Below are 20,141 nucleotides of genomic sequence, written 5' to 3' on the forward strand. Positions count from 1 at the left end.
AAACGGCCTTCTTCAATGTTGAAGAAGAACAGGAGGCTGAAATGTGTCCGTCCGCCCGTCTGTCCGTGTGTGTGTCTGTCCGATTCGTGTTTTTACCTATTACTGCGCTGATCTGTGTAAAACTTTGTATGCACACTCCGTAGAGGTCAAGGTAAAACCTTTGCCCTGCATTTTTTACATCTGCCTTTTATAGCGCCACCAGGAGGCCCACTTATGTAAAACATTTTTTTAAATATTACTCCTTCCGATTTTATCCAAATTTCACGCAAATCGGTACACATGATCTCTATAGTCATGTGATCAAGGCGGATCTGTTAGATTTTTCATATTCCATACTCCAAGTTTGCAGTGGTGGCTTGTTTTCAACAAAATGCCGCAAATCATGAACGCAGCGTCCGATTGTGGTCACACTTTGTGTGCACATTCATATTATGTTGAGGAACAAATGTCACCCTTTTAACATTGGCCTGTTGTAGCGCCACCAGCAGGCCTAATTTAGCAACACACATTTTGGGGAAAGAAATACTCAAATCATGAATGCAGTGTCAGATTGCCATGCGAGGCCTGAGAAGAAATGCCACCCTTTTTACAATGGCCTATTATAGCGCCACCAGGAGGTCACAATAACCTACCAGACCTGGTGGAGACCTGTGCTCCGAGGAGCACTTTTTCTAGTTAGTGTGGTTGCCCGAATGGGCAACCACACTATTGTTATAGATAAACTTTATTCCTAGATAAACTTTTTTTCCAATCGCATCACAGCCCACAGTTTATTTTTCCCAATTTGCAAAAACCATATGTTGATGTTTCTAGATAAACTACATTTCAAACCACTACTCCTCTCACAGTTTATTTTTCCCAATTTAGTGGCATATGTCAAAATGACCGTCTTGACCGGGAATCGTGCGCTTGTATTTTGCTAAGAGATTGGTTAAATAGTTTAATTGATATTGATTTATTAGTGCATTAAATTTCCCCATCCGCTTTAATGAAAAAGTGAAAAAACTCAAATTCAAGTATTTTTTTCTCAGAAACCGTAAGAGCTAGAGTTACCAGATTTGGAGGGGAGGTTCATAATTTAGTCCAAAATTATTAAACAAATAATTACACCAGTCAGCCTCATGGTGGCGCTATAACAGCTCCCTTCACGTTTTGACCTGTAACTCTTGAACCGTAGGTCGTAAAATAAAACTGTCTTTTCCCCTGGATTTCTTGGGTCATGACGCATCTCCCCATATAGGCCACGCCCATTTGCGTCAGGATAGATTTTCCGCCATTTTCAATTTTCTTCAAAACACACTTTTAGCTCCTCCTCCCATATATTTTGTCCAAATCTAACAGAAATCGGTACACATGATCTCTGGACCCATGCGATAAACATATCCAAACGGCATGTTGATAGTCCTTACCGTTCGTCCGTAAATGGCTTCCAAAGTTAGTGGGAGGAGCCCGTTTTACAAAAAATGCCAGAAATCACGAACGAAACGTCCAATCAATCCCAAATTTGAATCACATGTCGAAGGGTGGTTTACTCAAGGAATCCCCAAAAGCATTCCCACTTTGATCCATAGGGGGTGCCACAAATGCACAAAACGTAACCGTTTGATGCAAAAACATGATTTTTGGGGGATCAATCCTCTCAAAATGAAAAGCAAGTGATCTCAGGAGTGACGTGACAATGTAATTGGCGCAGCCTCCGACAGTATTCCTCCCAGCGTATTACTCGGGTCCCGGCGGCACCGACCCGCGAATCGCGTCGGCGCAACCACACTCTGCAATTGCCCTGAATTGCGACGCGTCTAGTTTTAAACTTGTGTTTGCGGATGTTTCTTTTGTTGTTCTGGTTGTTAAGAATCTGCTCCTGGTTTGACCCTAAGCTCTTTGAGTTGAGCACACCCATCCTTTGAAATACAACAATGTGTGTGTGTGTGTGTGTGTGTGTGTGTGTGTGTGTGTGTGTGTGTGTGTGTGTGTGTGTGTGTGTGTGTGTGTGTGTGTGTGTGTTCTGTCCATAACAGCAGTGATGAGTGAGCAGGCTCTTGTCCATGTCCCCCCACAACCATGCCCTGCCCAGGGCCACCAGACGGCCCTCCACAGAGCAGCCATGGTGGGCCACTATGACACCATGTCTGCCCTGGTCCAGGGAGGATGTGCCATGGATCTACAAGACCGGGTGAGTCAGAGGAACAGCTCATACACACATGTGTGGTTCTTTATTTCCAGTGGTGGAAAAATTACTCACATTTCTTACTTAAAAAAGTAAAAGTCCGGTAATCAAAATTGACTTGAAGAGCTATTATTTTCAAACAGCCAAAGTTTACATACAGTAGGGCTGAAGTGGTTAATGTATGTTTTGTCATAATAATCCAAATCTGTAAAGTATCTAGTAACTCAAGTTTTCAAATAATTCTAGTGGAGTAAAAGTACAATATTTGCCTCTGAGATGTATGGAGTAGAAGTAAAAGTATAAAGAAATTGGAAATACTCCAGTAAAGTAAAAGTACCTAAATATTTTTTTGAGTAAATGTACTTTACTTTACACAATTGTTTATATCAATGGTTCTTATACTTTTTAATTTCAAGGCCCCCCAGTTTCCCACCAAATGGACGCGTATAAGGGTCCATTTGTTCCATTTTACTCTTGGAGTTACAGACCTGCAAGGGTCAAATTTTGTTCCTAGCTTTCAATCATTTAGCTTGGGACCCACTGAAACCCCCTCAAGGACTCCTGGGGGTCCATAGACAGCTCTTTGAGAACCAATGCTTTATTTCACCCTGCTGAAGGAGAGTATTGTTTATCAAAGAGGCATACTTGGTACATACATGTAGTCTTTTATGTGATTATTGGAGACACACATAAGGGTATTTGGGGCCATGGAGGTGCAAACAACACAGGTATCAGCATTGAGTTTGTGAGACAGATCTTATACAGTGATACCGTATGTGTTTCTGTCCAAGCACAAAACTATGGTTATGTATCGTAGTGCAGGGACTTCAAACAACCACCGATCTGATGAAAAATTAAGATGGTACAACATCCAACTATTTCTCCTTCAAGTTCCTGAGCCAAATCTACGAAAGAAGCACCTTTGTCTAAAGACATTCTCAGTGATTTGGCCCACATGCACCTCCAGCAAGTCAAGTCAAATGTTATTATAGCCCAATATCACAAATGATGTCCCAAAGGGCTGCACATAAACCCATTTAGACCGGGAAAGAATCTGTGTCATTTTTAGATTTCTTTGGCTATTTTTGAAAAATCGTGAAAGTTTGTGCAAATCTTTGAATATATATATATATATATATATATATATATATATATATATATATATATATATATATCTTAAAGCATTCAACTCAAATCTTTGTTTCTGGCGATTCTACAAAGGTCTTCTAAATCCTACTGTTTTTTGAAAAACGTATGTTTCTATATCAGTGGTTCTCAAACTTTTTCATGTCAAGGACCACCCAAAATCATATGTATTTGACCGTGCACCCCCATCTCAAAATATTTTGTAATAGGGACCCCCCAGAAGCAAAGATTTGAGTAAAAGAAAATCCCTTAAAAAATATATATATATTCAAATATTTGCACACATTTTCACAATTAAAAAAAAAAAAAAGCAGATTTACAAGCTCATAGTGCCACGCTATGAGCTTGTAGATCTGCTATTTTTTGAATAGCCAAAGACATCTAAAATGACAGAGATGCGTTCCCGGATTGAATGGGTTAAAACCAAGGAGTGCAAAATTCAGGAATACAACCGCACATAAAAAGTAAAAAGTAGACAGTAGGTAGGTAGCCTAAACATGAGTGCAATGTACATACGCCGAGTCCCTTCCCCTGCTCGTGCACGTATATAGGGCATGATGTCACTGTAGCTAAAAGAATAGAACTAAGATTTTGGAAATGAGGATTTTAGCTATCCTCTGGTGTACGTGAGTGAAGCATGGACACGTGACTTGCCATCAGAGAACACTGTAGTATTTAGTTGTTTGTGTTGAATGGAAGAGAGAGTCAATACTGACATGAAACAATGAGTTAAGCCATTGATTATTTGCTCTGTTTCAATTGGACTGACTTTTTCTAAGTGGGAGCCAGGGGGCCCGATGGAACGGAGAGGAAAAGGCGAAAAAGGAGGGGGGGGGTCATAAAAAATATTTTCAAAAATATTTTCAATTCAAATTAAATTAATATGTTTATTGAGCCAGTTTGACAGTGACTTAAGATTTACAAAAATCGTCAAACTTCTTTTTTTTAAGCGTGTGTGTGTGTGTGTGTGTGTGTGTGTGTGTGTGTGTGTGGGTGTGTGGGTGCTTGCGTGACTCTGCCAGGATGGTAACACTGCGCTTCATGAGGTGGCGTGGCATGGCTTCTGTCAGTGTGTGAAGCTGCTGGTGAAGGCGGGGGCTGACGTCCTCATCAAGAACAAGGTAAGTTATGAGAGTGCACTATGGGGAGTGTGCAAATGGAATGAGCAGTGTACACATGGAAAGGTCCATTTGGTTCCATTTCTACACTCTCAGAGTTATGGGGGGTCTTTAAAATTAGGTTTAAGAACCACTGAGGTAAGGAGTCCTCTGCCTCAGCATACAACTCAGAAGATATACCTGACCAAGCATTCATCAGGTATTGAGCGAGAATGCGTTGTTTTCCCCGCACACACAGCCCATATTGAGTCATATTGCGCAGTGTCATATACTGTAGCAGTGGTTCTCAAACTTTTTCATCTCAAGGACCCCCAAAATGATATGTCCCAATCTCAAAACATTTTGTTCCAGGGACCCCCAGAAGCAAAGGTTTGAATTACAAATGTTCGCTTAAAAATATATATACCTATGTTGAATGCACTCATTGTAAGTAGCTTTGGATAAAAGTGTCTGCTAAATGACTGTACTGTAATGTAATATATATTCACGATTTTTCAAAAATAGCAGATCTATAAGCTCGTAGCATGGCACTCGGTGCCGCGCTACGAGCTTGTAGATCTGCTATTTTTAGCCAAAGTATAACATATGGTTATAGTGGTTAAAACGATTATGAAGCTATATTAACACATTTTGCTGGGGACCCCCTGGTACCCCCCCCCCCCCCCAAGGACCCCTTCTCACTTTGAGAACCAATGTCATATAGCAGTAGATTGCATTTTATTGTATTCCAGCATTCATAAATGTACTCTGGGATTAACACAACACCTGTGTAACAGTTATATGTTTTTTTCCCCTCTCTCAGGCAGGAAACACGGCCCTACACCTGGCCTGTCAGAACGCTCACTCTCAGTCGACTCGGGTCCTGCTCCTGGGAGGCTCCAGACCCGACACCAAGAACACATGTCACATGTCTGGTGTGAGCTTGTAGATCAGCTATTTTCTTTTAACTTTTTTTTGCATATAATGGCATGGCAAAAATTGCGATGTCAGGGTTAAATTGGTTAGCTATTCTGAAGAAAACCTGGAAACTGGGAATGAATCCACTGCATACTGGCAGGTTGCAGTCCTGAGACAGGCTGGTTTCGGTGAACAGGTCTCTGTTGATAAGGAAGTTATTCCGTAAAGCTAGTTATTCCGTAAATAGCCACCCCAGAAATGTACACATTTCTTGTTCTTAGATCTTTTTTTTTTAATGATTTGTTGGATGTTTGATGTCTTTAATGTTGCACTGTGAGTGTCTGAGGGGGAGCAGTATTTCATTTTCTGTACGTATGCAAGTACACAGGGAATTAGACAAGTAAAGTGAGGCTGAATCGGAATCATTTTGGTTTCAGGTGGGTGATACATGTTTGCATGTGGCGGCTCGCTACAACAATCTGACCATAGTGAAGATTCTCCTCGGAGCGTTGTGCTCCGTGTCCAAGAAAAACCAGGTGCTGTATATCTGCAGGCTAAACCAGTGATTCTCAACCTGTTTCATTTCAAGGACTCCCAGTTTGATACAGTTTTGTTTTATTTATTTTATTGTTATCATTATTATTTTATCTCTGGGACCACACTCTACGCTGTAAAATCCTCAGTGTCATTTATTTGAACTCTGATAGTGTACAAATGGAACCAACCATAGGGGTCATAAGGGACCCTTACAAGTTACATGCTTGTAAGGGTCCATTTGGACCCCTAGTGGTCCCCGGAACCGACATTGAGAAACAGTGCGTTAAAGCACATGAAAGTATAATTGATGATTACGTAGGGCATTTTACTCATGCCTTATATCGCTTATTATTTTCATTCAGGCATTAACACTTATGCAATACGTGCCATTGTGTATACAAATGACTAATGCACTACATGAAACAGAACAAAACACAAATATGTAACAACCAGTGGTGGTAAAAGTACTCAGATTTCTTACTTAAATAAAAGTATCAATACTGCAATGTAGAAATACTCTGTTACAAGTAAAGTAAGTCTGGAATTCAAAATTTACTTGAGTAAAAGTTCAAAAGTATTGGTATAAAATGTACTTAAAATACCAAAAGTAGAAAGTACTCATTATGCAGAATGTCCCATTTCACAAGTATTCAAATGTATAAAATGTATTAAAATCTTTTGAAAATAGCAGATCTACAAGCTCACAATGCGTCGCATCGTGACGCATTGTGAGCTTGTAGATCGTTTATTTTCAAATGGCCGGAATGTATATAGGACTAAAGTGGTTAATGTATGTTTCGTAATAATAATCAAAAAAATTATTGTAGTGGAGTAAAAGTATAATATTTGCCTCTGAAATGTAGTGGAGTAGAAGTAAAAGTACTGAAAATTGGAAATACTGCAGTAAAGTAAAACTACCTCAAAATTGTACTTAAGTACAGTAGGCTACTTGAGTAAATTTACTTGGTTACTTTACACCACTGACAACAACACAACACTGTAAATTCTGTTGATTGAGGTGCACTTTCTATGTTTTTGACTCTCCAGGCAGGGGACACTGCCCTCCATGTTGCGGCTTTCCTCAACCATAAGAAGACGGTTCAGCTTTTACTAGAGGCTGGGACTGACGGCAACGTCAAAAACTGTGTACGTTCCCCTTTGAATGTGAACTATGAAATTAACATGCCATTGCTAAGACCTAAGTGTTCTTTTCAGTGAAGAATAGTAACAGAATTCATGTAGCTCCGGGATTTGTCAACTTATGAGCCTGTATTTTAATATTGATTAGTTCAACACACCTTCCCCATCGATTAAGTTGATTTAGTTCAGTGAACTGTTAAACCTGCAACCCTCATATTTCCATACAACACGTTACAAAGCTAAACACAACGCTACATGTTGTACATGACATTTGATGTCTCCCCAGGACCCAAACTAGTGAAAATAGCAGATCTCACAACTTGTAGATTTTCACTACTTCTTAAACATTCGTTTTCTAATTTATGGAATCTCTTTGATTTTATTTTTATTTATTCATGAAATTATTTTTGAAAAATCATTGAATTTGCGTTTTTTTTTAATGTTTTTTGAAAATGTTTTGAAATAACAGTAATTAAAAACAAAATGTAGGAAAACAAAAAATGAAGGGACATTCACTTGTGACCCATAAAAATGTGTCCTTGACCCACAAATGGGTTCCGACCCAGTGTTTTGGGAAACTGTACTGCTGTAAGCCTATGACAAAACATTAAAAGGAAGGAAATCATTGTAATAATGGTGTAAATGTGCTTGCATTCTGTTACCTCCAGGCAGGAAAGACAGCCCTAGATAAAGCCAGGGATAACAACCACAGAGATGTGGCCCTTCTCCTGGCCAGAGCCCCACAGGTTGGTGGTTGTATTCACACGCATTACAATTACTTGAGTACAATTTTGAGGTATTTGTACTCTACTTGAGTAGCTATTTCCAATACTTTTACTTCGACTCGACTACATCTCAGAGGCAAATTATTGTACTTTTACTCCACTACAATTATTTGAAAACTTTAGTTACCAGTTACTTTGCAGATATAAATGATTACATTATAAAACATACGTCAACCACTTTAGCCCTATTTTATTCCTAGGCTATTTGAAAATAGCTGATCTACAAGCTCAAAACGCGTCGCGACGTTGTGAGCTTGTAGATCTGCTATTTTCAAACATTTTAGTACTTTTACTTTTGGTACTTTAAAGAGGTGGTGCCATGGTTTTGCACTTTTTCTGTTTTTCATGTGTCTATGAGGTTGATAGAACTTCATAAAGCCCCCCGGTGGTGTTTTTATGGTGTTTTATGTCTTCTCTGACTATTTGGAGTTTCTTCCTGGAGGCTGAAACCTTGAGGGTCAAACGTGCCAATAGAGAAACAGCGGTTTAGTGACATCACAACGCCATACCCTCCCCCTCATTATCATAACACAACAGGTGTGGGCATGAGGAGGAGGAGGGACAAGGACAGGTGGGTGGTGCTAAGGTGGTGGAGGAGGTGCTAAGGTGAGAACCAGGTATACTTAATGAACTGGAGGCGTGTCCACATAAAAACATAATTTTAACAATTTCTGTACACTTTTTTGTTGTTGAAAAAAATCCTTACATAATAATAATACCTTATGATCAGGTTTTAGGGTTGAAAAATATCATGGCACCCCATCTTTAAGTTCATTTTGATACAAATACCTTTGTACTTTTACTCAAGTAAATTTGGAATTCCAGACTTTCACTTGTAACAGAGTACTTCTACATTGCAGTATCGATACTTTTACTTAAGTAAAACATTTGAGTACTTTTTCCACCACTGCTGTTACCCATAACAACCTCAGTGACTCTGTGGTGTATGCATTAGTATACTGTAAATATCTTGGCGATAGGGTTAACTCGCGCACGTGTTGTCCAGGTACATCGCTTCTTGCGAGGACGAACGGTGCGGAAACGGAGAGAGGAACTGAAGGCCGAACGCAGGACCCAGTCCGTCACCAGAGTAGAAATACTGCCACAGAAAGTGAGTAGCTTGCCAGAAAAATAAAAACCTTGCAGCACGGAGCAGGGTTTTAGCTGTATAGCCTACTAACAACTTCCATATTGTAGCAAAGAAAGCATACATGATGTTAAAGGACAACTTCACCCATTTTCAACCTATCTTCATATAATTGGTCCTCACTAATGCTCATGATAAATTCTACTCGGTCTGTGTCTCATAGGAGGGCTGTGGACACCGACGCGATTTCAACATTTTTGTATTATTAACGCAAGAACAATGGCTTCCATTTTAGCATAACTAACTTTCATAGCTAACTTTCCAGGAATAGGAAAGCCTGCAGTTTCGGATTCCCCATCGATGATGTCACCGGTAGGCGGGTTTCTGAACTGTCCATAGCCCTCCTCTGAGACACAGACTGAGTAGACAAAAATGGTACCATATTATAATGAACACTATTACACGGCTTGGTTGAATGCTTGATTCTTATTGGTCATGTTATCAGTGTATAATGGCCGATGAGCTCTATAACAGAACACTGTCTAATCAAAGACTCAGAGCGCCTGCTCATGTCAACCTGCGCTGCTTGGTTTTATGCTGTAATCCAACATGACAGTCATGTAAACACACAAACAATGTCATTTACAACTAAACGATGCTCTCAAGAATGTTTTTGAAAACATTTGAAGTGAGAAATAGACGACGCAATAACCGAAAAGTGATTCTATTTGATCCACTGCACTTCCTTGTTTATCATGGCGCAACAACGCAAGAATACCAAAACACTCGTCCCAAAACACAGTCAGCCAGGGGCAAATCCGGTGGTATTACAGGCAAATCCGGCGGTATATAGAATGGGGGCGGGTGTGTTTTGGGGCGAGTCTTCCGGTTACCTTATGCATTACTGTCATTTGTTTTCCGAGGCGAACTTCTCCGCCCAGCCCAATACTACTGGAATACTTTCATTGCCGTAAACAAGGAAATACTTAGTTTTGTTGTTACTTCAGGGTGATTATGCACCTCCGCTCCGTGTCGGTGAATAATCACCCTGTCAGGCTTTCATTTTCAATAATGACCACCTCCCCGTACATTATCCATTGCATAGTGAGGACCAATTATATGAAGATAGGTTGAAAATGGGTGAAGTCATCCTTTAACTCTCATTTAACATACCTCTGGTAGCTGAAACCCTATTGTTAAAAAGCATTTATAATGTTGTTGTCTCCGCCGGAGGCGGAGAGTATGTTTTCGCTTCGTCCCGCTGTGTGTTCACCCCCCCCTTGCCAAGCTAACATTGGTCAAGCTCCACGTGACACGTGACAATATGTTGACACCAATGCTTTTGATTGGCTAGAGGGACGCATGACGAAATAAAATCCTATAAATAGGTGTGTCACTTCAAAAAGCCATTTATGGTTTTTGAAGTGAGGTAAGACAGGATCAATCAGTCTTGATTGGAACAGTACCTTCCAGTACAAATCACCCGTCCGTGCGTGTGTGTGTCCCTCTGAGAACACCTAACATTGGTCAAGTTTCATGTAATATAAATATATAAATAGCTTAGACAGGAACAGTACTATCCAGTACAAACAGAGATCACAGCTGAGAGCACACAATGCAACTAACTCCCATTACGCAAACTGAAGTAAATCATCGTCCGAAACCTGATGAAGAAGCAAAGGCGCAGAAGGCCAAAGGTAAGAAACAGAGACAAAGAACACTAAACAGAGACAAAGAATCCCTAAATGACAAAAAACGATAGCACAGGTCAGGTCTGCTGGCGGAGACTTGTGCTCCGAGGAGCACATTTTCTAGTTCTTTTTTTTTTTCAGTATACAGTTGAAAAAGTTCCCAGTTATAAGTTCCTAAACTTGTGGCATGGATTCTAACCCTTCCCCCTCTCGGTTGTCTGTCCTGAGCAGGAGCAGGAGGATAGCTCTCTGGCGGAGGAGGACACTCTGAGTAGCGACCAGCTGGTGAGCAGAACGGCTTTCATCAGGACGGGCCTCCACAGCCGCCACCGGCACCACCGCCACCGCAAGGCCCTGAACGCCGCCGGCGGCAGCCCTCACCGGCAGCGCCAGAGACACAGGCTCAGGGAACTGGTGGGTAGGAGCAGGGGCGGATTAACCCTTCGTGGTGCCCGGTGCTTGGACCCGGCACGGTGCCCCCCGGGAGCGTTTTGTCAACAGGGGGGCTTCACCGGCGCGTTTCAATGTTGTAGCGCTCCTTTAGCAGCCCTGCTTCTAAATGTCGGCGTATTTCGCCTTTTTTTTTTTTTTTTTACGCCGTTTGGTGCCCCCCCCCCAAGGTTGGTGCCCTGAGTATCAATACTGCAATGTAGATGTACTCTGTTACAAGTAAAAGTCAGGAATTCAAAATGTACTTGAGTAAAAGTACAAAAGTATTGGTATCAAAATGTACTTAAAAGTACCAAAAGTTGCAAAAGGTCCCATTTCACACAAGTTTTCAAATGTATAAAATGTCTAAAAATCTTTTGAAAATAGCAGATCTACAATCTCACAATGTGTCACATCGCGACACATTGTGAGCTTGTAGATCGGCTATTTTCAAATAGCCGAAATGTATATAGGGCTGAAGTGGTTAATATATGTTTGTTTTGTAATAATAATGCAAATCTACAAAGTAACTAAAGTATTCAAATTATTGTAGTGGAGTAAAAGTACAATATTTGCCTCTGAGGTGTAGTGGAGTAGAAGTCAAAGTATTGGAAATACTCGAGTAAAGTACAAATACCTCAAAATTGTACTTCAGTACGTTACTTGAATACATGTACTTCCACCACTGCAATTAATCAACGATTATTATTAAGTGAAAATAGCCAATCTACATGATCTGTGAGCTTATAGATCGGCTATTTTCACTATTTTTGCACGCCACCATTGTACAGCAAAGTACTCCACTTATTTTCAACCTTATCTTCATATAATTGGTAGTCACTAATGTTCATTATAAAGATGGCACAATTTCCGTCTACTATCTCTGCATCTTAAGAGGGCTGTGGACCGTTCAGAAACCTGCCTACCAGTGACATAATCGATGGGGATTCCAAGCTAAATAGAAACTTCAGCCTTTCTCTTCCTGGAAAGTTAGCATGCTGAGATAGAAGCTGAAATGACCAAACCGGCCTACCCATGATGTCACTGGAAGGGAGGTTTCTGAACTGAGACAGAAATGGTGACATCTTATAATGTAAATTAGTGAGGACCAATTATATGAAGATAGGTTGAAAATGGATGAAGTGGTCCTTTAAGTGGTTTATCAGGCTATTCAATTTAGTGGATTATAAAAAATGTATTCAAATTGACAAGGTTTCTTTGTGTCAATTCATTGATAGAAGAACTAAGTCGGTTGTTGGTTCTAAATGTTTCAATATATTTTCGGTTAATGACTCATATTTAAATTTAAATATATTCATGTAACACAGTTATTACTTTGACGAGACGTCTTAAATGCCAGGTTTTGGAAGAAGACTCTTTCAGAAGAGGTGAGAATGATCTCTCAGAGTCCCCTGGGAAGAACGAGCTGTCTTCCTACAATGGAGAAATACCGTCTCCGCTGGAGGGGAAAGCCTATCAACTCTACACACTCTACCGGGACAAGGACGGTGACATTAGACAGGTGAATGAGTGACTGACACATGGAATTGTACATATAAAGTGTTGGAAAAAGCACTACATTTTTAGGTATTGGTATCAAAATACCAGCAAAGTAGAAAGTACTCATTATGTAGAATGTCCCATTTCACAAGTTTTCAAATGTATAAAATGTATACAAATCTTTAGAAAATAGCAGATCTACAAGCTCACAATGCAACACATTGTGAGCTTGTAGATCGGCTATTTTCAAATGGTCGGAATGCATATAGGGCTGAAGTGAGTAATGTATCTTTTGTAATAATAATCAAAATCTCCAAAGTAACTAGTAAATAAAGTTTTCAAATAATTGTAGCGGAGTAAAAGTATAATATTTGCCTCTGAGATGTAGTGGAGTAGAAGTAAAAGTACTGCAAATTGGAAATACTCCAGTAAAGTAAAAAATACCTCAAAATTGTACTTAAGTACAGTACTTGAGTAAATGTACTTAGTTACTTTACACCATTGCATATAAATCCAGAAGCCCAAATGTAGTTCCTTAGACAAATGTTTACTGCTGACTTAAGCAGCTGCCCTTGGGTGCCTGGCATTTCAACATCAATCATTTCATGTTTGTAATTGTATGTATAATATCAAGCACAGTGTAGCTTAGAGCAAGTGTGTATATAGAGCAGCAAATTCCTGGATAAGTACAGGTACAGTAAAAGGTGAATCCAGTATTGACCCTAATTGTGTTGCTGTAAGTCCAGCACTTCTATTCCCTGATGTGTACAGAATTCCATGTGATTCTTTCAGTGGTGTAAAGTAGGATTTTTTACTTTACTGGAGTATTTCCAAAATAAGTGTAGTGTTTAATAAATGTAGTGGAGTAAAATACTTTTACTCCACTAAGTAAAATACTTTTACTCCACTACAATTACTTGACAGCTTTAGTTACTAGTTACTTATAGCAGATATAAATGATTACATTATGAAACATACATTAACCACTTTAGCCCTATTTTATACATAGGCTATTTGAAAACAGACGATCTTCAAGCTCACAACGCGTCGCATCGCGACACGTTGTGAGCTTGTAGATCTGCTATTTTCAAACCGTATCCATGTTCATACCTTAGGCCTACCGTCTTATATGTTGTCATTACCTAGCATGCATTTATGCCTCCGAGGAGTAGAATTACATATGGTTGTCTGATGTTTTGTTCCCCCAGCGACCGGCCAATGGCTGCCACTGTAAGCCGCTGGTCAGCAAGTTGGAGGGCCAGCTCAGAGCCACCCAGGAGGAGATGAAGCTGCATGTCCTGCGAGTCCAGGAGCAGGTCAGCTGCAGGCTGGGCAAAATGGACCGCAGGAACAGACACCAGGTCCGGTTCCCATCATTAAAGGAGTAGTACACCCCAAAAAATACTTATTTTTTATCAATTACACCCACCATGAAGCATTGAATTCATAGAGATTTTTTTGTTTTTGTCGCATTCCTGAGCCAATATTTTGATAACCGGCGGAATCTCCGGATACATTATAGCATCTTTATTATTATCATCAAATTATTGGCTCAGGAATTTGGCAAAAACGAAAAAAATCTCCATGAATTCAAGGCTTCATGGGGTGTGTAATTGATAGAAAATAAGTAATTTTTTTGGGTGAACTACTCCTTTAACCTCATAAGCCATAAAGATACTTTGTCGTGTCACACGGCGAAAATAGTCGATCTACAAGCCCAGTGGTTCTCAAACTTTATCATGCCAAGGACCCCCAAATTTGATTGATTGATTGATTGAATACTTTATTAGTCAGAAATGTAAACAGCACGAGGTACAGTCAGAACATTTAGGCTAAAAGGATAACACAAAAAAAGTCCTGGGGACTTGTTTTTATAGTGGTCCTATGTATTCAATTCATCAACATAGCATTAAAATAACACAAAACCATAGGTTTAGCAGTGATTCTTTTTCATTTCAAGGGCCCCCCGTTTTATATGCATTCATTTGATGGCTTTTTTTTCTCCTTCTCTGGGAGCCCAATCTACACTGTATAATCAGTGTTCATTTAACTCAGAGAGTGTACAAATGGAACCAAATGGACCCGTAAGGGACCCACAAGATACATTTGGTTCCCAACTAGCTCTCCTTTAGCTGGGGACCCCCTGGAACGCCCTCAAAGACCCCTGAGGGTCCCCGGACCCCACTTTGAGAACCACTGTACAAGCCCACAACAGTACAGTTGTGAGCTTGTATCTAGGTTAGCTATTTTCACACTTTTTGAAAATGTTTGAAAGGTTTTGGAAAATGATTAAATATTTGCATCAGCACGGAGCTCATCCCACGCCTAGAAAACAATCCAAACATTAAACTGTGTTGTGTCCAGATCCAGGTGTTGGACCTGCTGAACCAGGAGAGAGTGTCTGCAGAGAGACAGGACATGTTGTACAGAATAGACCACATGGCTGCTCGGAGCAGAGAGGACGCTGACAGGAGACAGGTGTGTAATGGACGTCATTACTTGAGAGTTCCATAGATAGAGCACTGGTTCTCAAACAATTTTGTGCCATGGACCCCCAAATTCATATATTTTTGGCCCACGGAACCCCCCCCCCCCCACACTTCTGAAAATGTTTTGAGCCAGGGACCCCCAGAAGAGAAGATTTATGTAAGAAAATAATCAAAATACACATTCAGAAGTTTCCAAACATTTTCGATATTCCTCAAAACATTAAAAAAATAGCAGATGTACAAGCTTGCAGCGCGGCACGAAGTGACGTGCTGTGAGCTTGTATATCTGCTATTTTTGAATAACGAAACGTATAAATGGATGAATTGAATAAAATAATTGTGATGCTTTAATACTTTGAGAACCACTGCCATTTAGTCAGTATTCCCCATTGACCCTCAGTACAGTACAGGCTATTTATTCTCAAGTCTTTGTATTTAAACTTCTAGAAGCAAAGAGCTATAAGCTCTTTTGGTTGATCTGCTTTATCTGTAACTACAACTAGGGACACATTTGTTGTCAATTAAATACATTTTACATCTTACGATTTAGGAATTTAGCAGAGTAGAGGGCAGATAGAACAATGTCGTGCCTCAAAAGAACCTAGGACACCAGGTAAACAAGAAACCTAGCATCTGTCCAAACAACATTACAAATACACGGAATCATGCATGTCTAAGAAAACTGATCTGTATGTCACTTTTATTAGACGAGCGGTTCTCAACTGGCGTGTCACAACTTTTTATTAACCCATTTAGACCGGGAAAGTATCTGTGTCATTTTTTGATTTCTTTGGCTATTAAAAAATAGCAGATCTACAAGCTCATAGCGCGGCACTGAGTGCCACGCTATGAGCTTGTAGATCGTTAAAAAAAAAACGTGAAAATGTGTGCAAATCTTTGAATTATATATATTTTTTTAAAGTGAACATTTTTTACTCAAATCTTTGCTTCTGGGGATTCTACAAATGTATTCTAAATCCTAACTAATGTTGCTCTAATATCAGTGGTTCTCAAAAATTATATGTATTTGGCCGTGGACCCCCATCTCAAAATATTTTGTTCCAGGGACCCCCAGAAGTTGTAACAGAGTAAAAAAAATGCTTTAAAAATATATATACATTTTCACGATTTTTCAAAAATAGAAGATACTAGACCATACCCGGTGAAGTGCGCAGGCAAACGTGGGGTTATTGCACGTCCTGTCGCGCGTCCTCCCCGTGCGTCCCGTCCCGTCGCGCCGCCCCCCATAGGAAGATAGGAAGATACAAGTTCACAGCGCGGCACTCGGTGCCACGCTATGAGCTTGTATATCTGCTATTTTTGAATAGCCAAAGAAATCTTAAAATGACACACAGATGCGTTCCCGGTCTTAAAGGGTGTTAAAGCATTGACAAGACCCCTATTTTCCGTGCATAAATTACCAAAATAGCCTCTTTTTCGTTTGTCAAAAGCAGGCTGTGTTAAGCCACGAGCTGAAGACGTTGTGCATGTCTCAGGACGTCGACCTCGCTGCCAACCCCCAGTACTACAAACTCCTCCCCTCGCCCTCTGTGCAGTCACTGGCAGACGGCGACCTGGAGTCCCTCCCCCTGTTGTCCGTGGTGTCTGAGGAGAGCAGCAGCTCATTGGCCACGTACGTCAATGTCCCGACGCGCCACGGCGCTTACAACCTGGTGGGCGCCGAGCACGAGTACATGGCCAGCAGGAAGTACTTTGAGGTCAAAGTAGACAGGTCGCCAGGTGAGTGAAGGACTACGGGCTCCTGGTAGGCCTGTCACAATTATTACATAATCAATCATCTAATAGCAATTATTTGAAATAATCGCAATTATTTGAAATAATCGCAATTATTTTTGCATAATCGTCATAATTGTTTCCATGTTGAAAGACTTTCGCACATTTTCGAATATAAAAAAAAAGAAAAAATAGCAGATCTAAGCTTTTTTACATGAATAAAAATGATTAAATATGTCAATCATTTCTTTGTATATTTCAGTTATTTGTCATATCTGCCATGTGCAATTTTTGATTACGAAGCCTTAAAGGCTTCATATGTTCCAATGTTCAATGGCCAAGCACACAATTAAATCGCAATTATTTGAGTGACAATTAATCGTCAACTTTGACATGCTTTTTGACAAATGAAAAAGGTTAGTTTGTGGACATTCTTTTTTTTATAAGACACAGATTTGCACTTAACTGGAAACTGCTATGTACACACTTTTGGCATAATGTCATTATGGATCCCATTATAGAAGGCAGACAAACGATGTACAAGTAGACAGGTATGGGTGTGCAGGCACACAAATAACGCAGGCAGGAAAACTGTAAAACAGGTTGACAGGCACAGAAAACATGCAACTGAGAGAGTAGTGGCTCAAACTGCAACTCAAACTCAAAGAGCAATTAAAAAAACATTGATTAGGGTGGGGTTTAAATACATGAGGGGAACAGGGGCACAGGTGAGCACAATACACATTCAACACAGGTGAGGGTAATGAACACAAATGAAGATGACACACTGAGGACATCTGGTGGAGAAGCAGAGGAACACAGTGCATGCAGGCAGGAGCGTGGTTTGTACTATTTCAAGTCTCCTGAAAAGAAACCCTGCAATAATATTGCGTATGAATGATCATATTATATTAAGTCATAGAAGAATATTAAGTGTTGGTTGGTTCTACTGCAAGATTTTGAAATCAAAATGGGATAAGTTAGTTGACATAACACTGAACAGAAAATTCATAAATGTTGGACTTTTTTGTTTATAATGAAAAGTAATTCGATGAGAGCAAGACAAAGGGAAACATAAACAGAAGGGAAAAACAATAGCTAGGTGTTCAGTTCATTTTCACTTTTTTACTTTTGCTTTAACAAAATGTTTCAACATTCCCTGTCTCTCTTGCCAGATGACTACGAGAACACAGCCATCTTTCCTCTACCCTTGGCGAGCTCTGCTGACCCCTTTTGGCATCCTACAAAACGACAAGACCGCCCGGTTACAACAACGACGGCCGTGGTGGGCCTGGTGGGAGAGGGCCACCCCAGCAGTGCCAGCAGCAGCCAGTCAGCGAGCAGCGACTGGGGGCCCACGTACCAGCGCCACGGCTATGACTGGAGCCACAGGAAGCGCCTGCGAGAGCGGATCCTGGCCCACAGACACGGAGGGGGGAGGCCCAGAGACCACACCGGAACCCTGGAGTTCTTCATCGACCGGCCCTCGGAGCCTACCTTCATCCAGGAGAGAAACAACCTGCACGCCATGGAAGTGAGCGCCTTAATGTCTCTATAGGGTTGAAATATAGGTGTTCAACAGTGGTTCGCTATACCTTTTTTCCTTGGAGTCCAGCAGCTGAAGTCCTTGTCATGTCTGTCTGTCTATCAGTCCCTCCTGGTACACACTAGCCTGATTATCAGACTGAAGTTCACTCAGAGAGTGGGTGGTAGTGATGCGCGGGTTGACCCGTTACCCGCGGGTCCCGCGGGTCAACCCGCGGCGCGGGCGGACAGTCAAGATTTCAGAGGCAATTATGCAGGTTGCGGGTGTTGCGGGTCATCAACACCACTCTCACACGCCAAAAAAAAACACATTTAAGCCTATTATTAATATTAATATTTGGATAAAACTACCATTAAAACCCATCATAATTATTTAAAGTAAAAACCAGAACTCGTATGGGTCGTGGATATTATACAAGCAAGCACAGTGACTGTCTGTCTGCAATGGATAAAGTGGCGAAAGTTGGTGACACACATTGCAGGCAACTAAAAGGCAAGTAATCAACCTCCCTTGCGCCATCATTCATGTATAACATTAACAAACCAAAAAAACGACCCGCGCATCACTAGTGGGTGGGGTCTAGGGTCTGGAACCAGGCTAGGTACACACAACACCACTGACCACTTTCTTAACACGTTGAGGAAGGCATGATGCCAAAAAGCTATTAAACAAAAAGTACCAAAAGTTATTTTTTTTTAACTGGCTTGACTTAGGGGGGCAAGATGGTGTGGTTGGGGGGACGTACCCCCCTCATGCCCCCCGTGATTCTGGGCCTGTCCCACACACATGCACATACACACACATGCACATGCGTGCACACTCACAAACACACACACAATCTTGTGTGTCTTAACCACTTGAGCCATATACTTCTTATACAATGACTTGTGAAAATAGCAGATCTACAAGCTCACACGTGTGACGCATCATGACGCGTTGTGAGCTTGTAGATCTGCTATTTTCACGTATTTTCACCAAAAATTATTTAAAATTGTTTAAAAGTTTGTTTAAAACATTTTGGACTTCCTCCAAACAGACACTCACGCCTTGTGAACACCAGAGGTTCTCAAACATTTTCATGTCAGGGACCCCCAAATGAATATGTATTTTTAGAAAAATAGTGACTACTTATTTGCAATGCAACGCGTTGTGAGCTTATACTGTAGGTGTGCTATTTTCAAATAGCCAAAGTGGAACTGATTTTGATTCTATATGAGTCAGGCAGTGATGTAAAGTAACTAAGTACATTTACTCAAGTACTCTATACTTCAGTACAATTTTAGGTACTTTTACTTTACTGGTGTATTCCACTACATCTCAGAGGCAAATATTGTTTTACTTTTACTCCACTACAATTATTTGAAAACTTTAGTTAGTTACTTTGCAGATACAAAGTATTACATTATAAAACATACATTAACCACTTCAGCCCCATTTTATACATAGGCTATTTGAAAATAGCCGATCTACAAGCTCACAATGCGTCGCACAAACATTTTAGTACTTTTACTTTTGGTACTTTAAGTACATTTGGATACCAATGCTTTTGTACTTTTACTCAAGTAAATTTTGAATTCCGGACTTTTACTTGTAACAGAGTACTTCTAAATTGCACTATCGATACTTTAACTTAAGTAAAACATTTTAGTACTTTTTCCACCAATGTGCCGTCAGGTGACTCAGCGTTTTTTCGAGACGGTGTCGACTCAGCTGGAGCGCTGGTACGAGAGGAAGGTGCTGGAGGCACGGCGGCAGGCGGAGGGCGTGGCGCGAGAGGACCGAGAGCAGCTGCTGCAGCGCATCGTCAGCCTGGAGGAGGAGCTACGGCAGCTCAGGACCAATGGCGACGCAGAGAGCTGCGGACACCGAAACTGA

The 20,141-nt window shown here is 40.7% G+C and overlaps 1 protein-coding gene across 1 annotated transcript in view; it reads left to right on the forward strand.

Annotated features, from left to right (window-relative positions):
• ankrd6a (ankyrin repeat domain 6a) overlaps positions 1-20,141 on the forward strand; it is a gene marked incomplete at both ends in the record, with an annotated part of 31,738 nt that extends 11,597 nt beyond the window's left edge. The window contains 14 exons of the mRNA XM_080414330.1: positions 2,075-2,173; positions 4,336-4,434; positions 5,234-5,347; positions 5,766-5,864; positions 6,913-7,011; positions 7,674-7,751; positions 8,797-8,901; positions 10,800-10,982; positions 12,358-12,519; positions 13,706-13,858; positions 14,862-14,975; positions 16,441-16,726; positions 17,896-18,254; positions 19,941-20,141. Coding sequence (XP_080270456.1) covers positions 2,075-2,173; positions 4,336-4,434; positions 5,234-5,347; positions 5,766-5,864; positions 6,913-7,011; positions 7,674-7,751; positions 8,797-8,901; positions 10,800-10,982; positions 12,358-12,519; positions 13,706-13,858; positions 14,862-14,975; positions 16,441-16,726; positions 17,896-18,254; positions 19,941-20,141 — 2,151 coding nt within the window. The remainder of the gene's footprint in view (positions 1-2,074; positions 2,174-4,335; positions 4,435-5,233; positions 5,348-5,765; positions 5,865-6,912; positions 7,012-7,673; positions 7,752-8,796; positions 8,902-10,799; positions 10,983-12,357; positions 12,520-13,705; positions 13,859-14,861; positions 14,976-16,440; positions 16,727-17,895; positions 18,255-19,940) is intronic.

The sequence above is a fragment of the Gymnoscopelus braueri genome (genome assembly GCF_963280865.1).
Source record: "Gymnoscopelus braueri genome assembly, chromosome: 19".
In the NCBI taxonomy this organism is placed as follows: Eukaryota; Metazoa; Chordata; class Actinopteri; order Myctophiformes; family Myctophidae; genus Gymnoscopelus; species Gymnoscopelus braueri.